We start from the raw sequence: 9,160 nt of genomic DNA, 5'->3' as shown, positions 1-9,160 counted from the left end.
TCAGGTTGGAGCAAAGCTACAGTTTGGTCTAACAATGTAGCTTTGACGCTAACTTTTTTTTTTTTTTGATTTTTTTTTGTTTCTACTTTATTCTTTAATTATTTAAATAAATAAAATTAAAATTTATAAATTAAATAATGAGTTTAAATATTTAAATAAATAAAATAAAATATTTAAATTTTTTTAAAATTATTCTGAAAATATTTGTAATTAAAATTTTTAATTCATTAATATTTCTACGTAGAAAATATTATTTTAGATATTATTGATATTTTAATTATCGTGTTTAAAAATATTTTGTGGAATAAATTAGTTGTTGAAAATAAAATAATAGAGAATATTTCGAGAATATTCTTTTTAGTGTAAAGTTTAGAATTAATGGGGTGGAGATGAATTTTGAATTTGGTGCAGGAATTACACTATTTTAAAGTTAGTGTGACACCAAGATAGCGTAATGAGTTGGAGATGACCTGAATACAAGGCTCAAACAAACAAATGAAAAAATCCAAAATTTATATATGTTTTTTTGGAAAATTGTATTTATATATATATATAAAAAAAAAATAATTAATTTAATCAAGTGACCTGTCATAATAATTTATTCATATCAGTTTGTACGTCCGAGAGGTTATAAATGAAGATGGGCCGGATTTGGTCATAGTCAAACGTGAGTGTGAGTTTATATTATATTGGAAGAAACACTGTCACTGATATTTGCATTAGATATATATTTGGGTTGCATTATCGTGCGGACATTTTAATGTATGTAAAATAGTAATGATGACCCTCATATTAATTTTTTGTTTTGTAATAAGATGTTCGCAAAGGATGGATCGATGTTACCATCAAGGTAGCACTCCCAAATTGATATGAACGGTCCAAATCAAATCAACAGATCACATTATTTGATTTGCAAACTAATCTGGTCCGTCCAGATCAGTTTTTAAGTGTTACCTTGAAGATAACACGTACAGATCTGTTCACACAAGCGTTTAACCAAAAAAAAAAAGTACTTATGTTTGAATAGACTCATCCTATGGTCAAATGTTGCGATTGGGACTAGACTTCTTGGGTGACACAGAGTCCATGAAATTCGTACTTTGAACTCAGTGAATCAGTCGTCTCTCCTTGGATTTCTTCAAGCTCAGCGAATGCCAGCACCGACAATAAACATCTTTCAAAGTTTGGTCTTAATTACTGTATGTATATATTTTGAGAAAAATAATTTTATGGAACTAAAGATATATAGGGTTTGAATTATTTTGAATCGATACTATTACATTATATTTCGTCTGATATTTTTAAGGATAATCATCATAATTAAGTATATGAAGCATTTCAATTTTTTTTTAAAATTTTTTGTACTGATGATTTAGAATCTAATAAAACACATGCAGGAGTATTAATTGATTCCTAAAAAATTTTGAGTAAGAGCCGCCGCAGCTTTATGTGGTGAATTGACATAAACATCTTTCACAGATCACAAATTGAAAGAAACATGAACTTCAAAACCCAAATAAAACAAAAAAAATTCCCACCTGAAGTTGTATATATATATAAAAAAAACAATTGGCATCAGCCGAAATTACATATTTTAGTAATTTCAGGTTTAGTCAAAGAAATGCAAAGGTTAGCGATTTCAAATTTAATTTCTCCATTCAAAAACCCATTATGTTGTTTCAAAAAATTGTTGTATTATAAATGAATTATACAAAATATAATCCACATCGATACAAGCATCGTTTTCCAAATATTATCGAGTTGTCGAAACTAAACGTTGCAAATTACTACATTTTACATAATATTTTTACACACACACACACACACACACACAAACACAAACACATACATAATATGTAAAATATATATAACATGTGTCCACATATGTATACATTAAGGACCGGCTAATAAAAGATTTGGACAGGTTGACAAATGACAGAGTCAATGTCTCTAACACTTATCTAATCACAATCAATTTGAAAGATCTGAGAACTGTTAACACTTAATTGTGTGTCTTACTAATTCCAAACTCCAGTTAATATTAAATTAGATTAAATTGTGGGTTCACCTAACATGGCCATGCATTGCCAATCCTAGAAACAACCAACCGCAACTACCTATTGAAATCTCAATAATACAATCAATAATCTCAATTTTACAATTTTTTTTTAATAATGGGACATAATTAATTTCATTCTAACTTTGCTAATTTAGTACTCCACATCTTTTCCAAAAGTATATCTTACAAATACTTCGAGAATTTTCCTTCAAGCTTACTAATTTTTCATTCCTTTGCTTCTTTTAAACTTTTTCCCAAGTTATATAACATGAAGATCATGGTACGTATACGATGGATATATCCTATATTAAAAAAAAAATTAACGGATAATAATGAATAATGATATGCATGTAGTAATTAATAATTTTTAATGAACAACGAGCATATATGCCATCAAATTTCAGCTTTATTATATTATTATTGGTTTTTTTTAAAAAAATGTAATTTAGTACATTTATGTGACAATAAAATGATGTTGATGTGAAATTGAGTGCCCCTCTTACACTTTCATGACAAAAGATAAACTCACTAAATAAATGAAAAAATTGCCAAAAAATTATAATAAAAGAGACGTGTCATGTTATAAAACTCAATCTTGATAACATGATAAACTAAAATCGTAAAGAGCCAAATATAAAAGACGAAAAAAGTAATTCTGCCTACAATTGTAATTATTGTTATCGAGCACGTATCGAGATATCTTAGGCACTAGTGTATGAAGACTCACAAAAAGTATGTCTAAATCTCAATTGTTATTTGTTTTTAATGAAACAAACATTTGATGTCATCAAATCTTTTCATGATGGATTATTGTTGGCATAAAGGACTTTGAATTTAGCCACTATATATAAATTGATTATATGGGTCTATGCACATGTTATGTTGGATGAATTTTTTTGGAGATTAAAGTTTGAAAAGATTGCTTGAAATCAAGTTTAAGATGCTTCGAGAGTAGAAGACATTAAGAAGAGTAGGGACTCGCTTGCTTCATCGAGTTGGTTTCCAATTGGAAGTTAAATTTGGTGATTATCTGCCAATGGATTCTTGCTAGGTACTAAAGAAACATGGACTTGATTGTTAGGTGTGAAGATATTTAACCCCTTATTAATATTTTTTTTTTACCTATAGCTATTTAATTCATTTAACTCGTTATTAATTTCCTTTAATTTTATGAATAAAACATTTTAATTATTTTATTAATTGTATAGATAGAACTTAACCGTATTATATTGATTTCGAAATAAAAAAGTATCTTACACATTTTTGAAAATTAAAAATTGTAAACTATAATTAACCTAGAATGATTCCGAAATGAACTGAGGCCGTAGTAATTGCCTTCTGTGCAACGCAAATATTTAGAACCGACAAAAAACTAATTCGAAAATTATTATTTTTGCAATAAATTTAATAATTTGTGAAAGAACATGTTGTGCACATGTCTTTTAAATTATTTTCTTATTGCATTCAATTTCTATATTTATAGATTTTCCTTTCTTAGAACATGTTTTAAAATTGGTAATATCAGATATATCTTGATTCGAAATATATGATTTCTGATGATATATTGTTTCCATGCTTTGTAGGTTCTTATTTATGGAAACATATTGAAGATCTATTTATAGGAGTGCTTGGACCGATCAGATTGTACAACAACGAGATAGAGAGATCAAGAAAGTGAAACATAGAGAGCAAAATACATAGAAAAAGTACTGCATAAATTCTAGAGTATTGAAGTTCGATCATTGAAGAATTTCTGAAGAGATACTACTGCTACGTTGTGTTGCCGAGTAGTGTTGGAAACACTGAAGAACACACGAGTGAAGTGTTGTTCAGAAAGTGTTTCTTTGGTTTTCGTTTTTCGGTTTAGAACTTCCTATTGGGTTATTATTCTAATTCTTACTAGTTTTTAGGAAGTCTTTTATTTTCTCAATTTGTTGAGAAAAGTAGTTTTTCATAAAACAATCTCTAGTTGGTTTTTTGTAAACTGATTTGATTTTCTAGTGATTATTTCACCATGAGGCATTGTACAAGTACTTAGTACTTGTGCATAATTATTTTTGTGTTATTTACTTTTACTGTTAGTTAATTATTCTACTGCATAATGTTATCGTGAAGTGTTGACAACACAGAAAGATAACACACACTCGAAAAGTTATTTCTGGTATTTCTGTGATTTCATACTGTCCAAACCTTACAATCAGTATCAGAGACATTCACTTGACGATACTAAGTGTGATTCTGTTTTTGTGTTTGACATGACATCACAATGGAGATACCTTATTCAGGAACTGCTCAACGCCCTCCAATCTTGGATGGATCCAACTATTCTATCTGGAAAGTAAGGATGCGTGTCTACATCAAATCGATTGATGAAAAGGCATGGCAGCGTGTGCTACAAGGATGGAATCCACCAAGGAGAACTGATGGAGAAGGAGATTTTCTCCTCAAACCAGAAATAGAATGGACTGCCGATGAAACTGCTGCTTCGAATATGAACAACAAAGCTCTTAATGCTATATTTACTTCTCTTGATTCTAATATGTTTTCACTGGTCACTAACTGTGTATGTGCTAAACAGGCTTGGAAAAAACTTCAAATGCACTGTGAAGGATCATAAAGTGTGCGTCGAACCAAAAGAAGGATTCTCACTACTCAGTTTGAAAATCTGAGAATGGAAAAGAGTGAGACAATTGATGATTATGAACGCCGCTTGAGGAAGATCGAGAATGAGGCAATTGATCTTGGTGATGCTATTTCAAATGAACGCTTGGTGAGCAAAGTGTTGAGATCACTGCCAGAAAGATTTCAAATGAAGATTTGTGCCATTGATGAATCAAAAGACACATCAATTCTGGGATTGGATGAATTGATGAGTTCACTTCGAACATATGAGTTAGAGATGAATTTTGGAAAAAAGGTCAAAGGTAAGTCTATTGCACTTCAAGTTTCTAATGACTCATACAATGATTTTGTTGATCTGACACAGGGAGTCAACGAGTCTGATGATTCAATCGCCTTTCTTACCAAACAATTTGGTAACTACTTGAAGAGAATGAGAGATTATAAGAAACCTGGTCAGAAACCCAAAGTTTTGAATGCTCCTACTGTTGGAAAATCATTGAGGATATGCGGACCAGAACAGAATACCATCCCTTCAAAGAGTCAAAATCACTTTCAGAAAGAAGGAAAAACACTGAATATCTCAAAGAAGTTTGAATCTGTGAAATGTCATGAGTGCACAGGCTTCGGTCACTATGCTAATGAGTGCCCAACCAGACTTCGCAAAGGAATGTGTGCTTCCCTAAGTGATGATGAATATAAGGAAGGAACAGAACAAGGAGAAGAAGAGACTCACAATGCTCTTTCAGTTTTGGTGCTGCAGAAGAAACACAGTGTTATCACAGGTGTCACAACACTTGGTCACAACACTGACCAAAAGGTACTGTGTCTGAATGCATCTGTTTCTGGAGACTCAAATCAGGAAGCTGGTGAAGTAGAACTTTCTTGGGATAATGCTCAGAAGATGTATGAAGAATTGTATAATGACTGGATATTAAGGAACAAGACAAATTCTGCTTTAACAAAAGAGAACAGTGAACTGAAAGCTTCAGTGGCTAGACTTGAAGTTGTTCTGAGCAAGAAGGATTTAGAACTAGGCAAGGTCAAAGAAGAGCTTGGAAGAGCCAATGCAACTCTCGCAAAGTATAATTCAAGCAAGACCAAGTTGGATTCAATTCTGATGATGGGAAAAGATGATAGAGCTGTTCTAAGATTTCATAATAGCAAGTTTGAAGTTGGGGAGTCGTCACAAACTGTTTTTGTCAAAGAAAACAATAACTCTGGTAGTGTTCCAATTGCAATTCCAAAGAAAAAACCAATTACATTGAAGGCACAAGCTCCTATTCAGAGGAAAAAACAAAGGAAGCGTAAGTTTGTTTGTCATTACTGTAACAAACAAGGTCACATCAAGCCTTACTGTTATAAGCTCAGGTATGACTATATGTACTGGAATACCAGACAAGTGTTGTCATCAGTGTTGCCAACACTGAACCAGAACACTGCCAGGATGAAAAATACTGAGAAAAAGTTTTGGGTACCAAAAGCTAAATCCAGTTGTAATGTTGTTTATACTACCTTGAAAACTAATGTTGCAGGTCATTGGTACTTCGACAGTGGCAGTTCACGCCACTTGACAGGATTGAAGAAGTATCTTTCTGACTATGTTGAACAGGATAAAGGAAAAGTGAAATATGGAAGAGGAGTCAATGGAAAGATTGTTGGAAAAGGAACTTTGAATGTAGAAGGACTGCCTAAGCTTCACAATGTTCTGCATGTTGAAGGATTAAATGTTAATCTTATTAGCATTAGTCAACTTTGTGATGATGATCTTTATGTTAAATTTGATAAGAATTTATGTCAAGTATTTGATAAGAGTAATTCGTGTGTTTTGACAGGGTCTAGATCATCGGAAAACTGTTATCAACTTGGAGAGGAACTTGCTTGCAAATTTACCAAGGTTAATGATTTGAATTTATGGCATCAAAAGTTGGGACATGCCAACTTCAAAGCATTGAAAAAACTGAGCCAGTATGATGCTGTACGTGGGATGCCAAATTTAACTTTTGGAGTTCCATATGTGTGTGGAGACTGTAAAAAAGGTAAGCAAACTTGTGTGTCACATCCAGTGTTACAACACTGTGGGACAACACGATGTCTTGAACTCCTACACATAGACTTAATGGGACCTATGGAGGTTGAAAGCTGTGGAGGTAAGAGGTATTCATTTGTGTGTGTTGATGATTTTTCAAGGTACTCATGGGTAAGTTTTTTAAGAGAAAAGTCTGAAACTTTCGATGCTTTCAAAAAATTGATAAAGCATATCACTAATCTGTTTGCTTTGAAGGTTATCAGGATTCGAACTGACCATGGTAAGGAATTTGAAAACTCATTGTTTGATCAATTCTGTGAAAAGGAAGGTATATCACATGAATATTCAGCACCTAAAACACCTCAGCAGAATGGCATTGCCGAAAGGAAAAACAGAACCCTCCAAGAGATGGCAAGGGTTATGTTAAGCTCCAAAAATATTGCAAAAAGATTTTGGGCTGAGGCTTTAAATAATGCATGTCACATATCCAATAGGGTATATTTAAGGAAAGGTTCTACTATGACATCCTATGAAATTCTCATGGGAAAGAGGCCTAACCTTAAATATTTTCATATTTTTGGATGCATATGTTATGTTTTGAATGACAGGATGTAGTTGGCTAAGTTTGATTCAAAAAGCGATAAGTGTCTATTTCTTGGATATGCTTTGAATAGTCGAGCTTATCGTGTGTTTAACTTGAAAACTAGAATTATCATTGAATCTATTAATGTGGTATTTGATGATTATGCTGATCTGAAGGGGAAAACAATTGAAGACAATATTGATGATCTGCTAGATACTGTCTCTTCAAAGACTGATTCCAGTGTTGTCAATAGTGTGGTCCCTCCTGAAAAATCACCCAGCACAACACTGAGTCCAACACTGAATATGAATGAACAAAGTATAGAAGAACAGGATGATTTTGAAGATGAAATACGAGATGCTGGACATGATGTACCTAGCAAGATTCAGAAAAACCATCCTACTTCACAAATCATAGGAGATGCACAAGGAAGGATGCAGACCCGAAGAAAGGAAAAAGTTGATTATCAAAAGATGAGTGGGTTGGTGTGCATGACTTCCGCATACTCTCAGGTAAGACATTTTTGCTTTGTGTCTAGTATTGAACCAAAAAATGTTGGTGAGGCTTTAAAAGACGAGTTTTGGGTCAATGCTATGCATGATGAACTTGAACAATTTTTTAGAAATGATGTATGGATCTTAGTTCCTCCACCTGATCATAGTAATATCATTGGAACAAAGTGGATTTTTAAGAACAAAACTGATGAATCAGGAAATATTGTAAGGAACAAGGCTAGGTTGGTAGCTCAAGGGTGTACACAAGTTGAGGGGGTGGACTTTGATGAAACTTTCGCTCCTGTAGCCCGAATAGAATCTGTTAGATTATTGTTGGCTATTGCATGTCACATGAAAATGAAAATTTTTCAAATGGATGTAAAAATCGCATTTTTGAATGGAATTTTGAGTGAAGAAGTTTATGTAAGACAACCTAAGGGATTCGAAGATCCACATCATCTTGATCATGTTTATAAGTTGAAAAAAGCCTTATATGGATTGAAACAAGCACCTCGTGCTTGGTATGGAAGGCTCACAGAATATTTGCTTGACATTGGATTCAAAAGAGGTGAGGTGGATAAAACACTTTTTGTTCAAAAAGTACAAGGTAACATTCTTATCTGTCAAATCTATGTTGATGACATAATTTTCTGTGCTTCATCTCAAAATCTTGTGAATGATTTTGTTGAAAGCATGACTGTTACCTTTGAAATGAGCATGGTAGGTGAGTTGAATTACTTTCTAGGATTACAAGTGAAACAAATGAGTGATGGAATCTTTTTGTGTCAAAGCAAATATGCTAAGAATTTGGTGAAGAGGTTTTGTACTGATCATGTTAGACATATGAAAACACCAATGGGAACTAATGAAAAACTATGCAAAGACAGTGTTGCTGACAGTGTTGACAACACTTTGTACAGAAGCATAATTGGAAGTTTGCTATATTTGAGTGCAAGTCAACCTGATATTATGTTCAGTGTGTGTTTGTGTGCCCGATATCAATCTGATCCTAAATTCACAAATATGAAAGCTGTAAAACGAATTTTGAAGTATGTTGCAGGCACTTTAGACTTAGGGTTATGGTACACTAAAGAAACCAATACTAATTTGGTAGGCTATAGTGATGCTGATTGGGCAGGAGATGTTGATGAGAGGAAAAGCACCACGGGTGGTTGTTTTTATTTGGATAACAACTTGGTTTCATGGTATAGTAGGAAGCACAACTGTGTGTCACTTTCCATTGCTGAATCCGAATATGTGGCAGCGGGAAGTTGTTGTTTTCAATTCATTTGGATGAATCAAATGCTACAAGACTATGGTTTTAAAAGTGAAACACCAATTGTGTACTGTGATAACTCAAGTGCTATAGATATATC

At 32.9% G+C, this 9,160-nt stretch overlaps 1 protein-coding gene across 1 annotated transcript; it reads left to right on the top strand.

Annotated features, from left to right (window-relative positions):
* The first annotated feature begins 4,730 nt into the window (after window positions 1–4,730).
* Window positions 4,731–8,853, top strand: LOC140871108 (uncharacterized). The gene is made up of 6 exons (XM_073273546.1): window positions 4,731–4,976; window positions 5,046–6,407; window positions 6,514–6,575; window positions 6,971–7,202; window positions 7,323–7,802; window positions 8,845–8,853. The coding sequence occupies exons 1-6, from the start codon at window positions 4,731–4,733 to the stop codon at window positions 8,851–8,853; spliced, it is 2,391 nt and encodes a 796-aa protein (XP_073129647.1).
* Window positions 8,854–9,160: the final 307 nt, after the last annotated feature.

This window comes from Henckelia pumila, chromosome 1 (genome assembly GCF_033568475.1).
Source record: "Henckelia pumila isolate YLH828 chromosome 1, ASM3356847v2, whole genome shotgun sequence".
In the NCBI taxonomy this organism is placed as follows: Eukaryota; Viridiplantae; Streptophyta; class Magnoliopsida; order Lamiales; family Gesneriaceae; genus Henckelia; species Henckelia pumila.
This window is presented reverse-complemented; position numbering and strand designations above follow the sequence as displayed.

What these genes read in the sequence shown, in the direction of transcription:
- LOC140871108 (XM_073273546.1), top strand. Translation starts at nt 4,731, where the DNA reads ATGGAAAAGAGTGAGACAATTGATGATTATGAACGCCGCTTGAGGAAG. An exon ending in AGATGAATTTTGGAAAAAAG is followed by an intron (nt 4,977 to 5,045) that starts GTCAAAGGTAAG and finishes GATCTGACACAG; the next exon opens with GGAGTCAACGAGTCTGATGA. An exon ending in CATGTCACATATCCAATAGG is followed by an intron (nt 7,203 to 7,322) that starts GTATATTTAAGG and finishes GACAGGATGTAG; the next exon opens with TTGGCTAAGTTTGATTCAAA.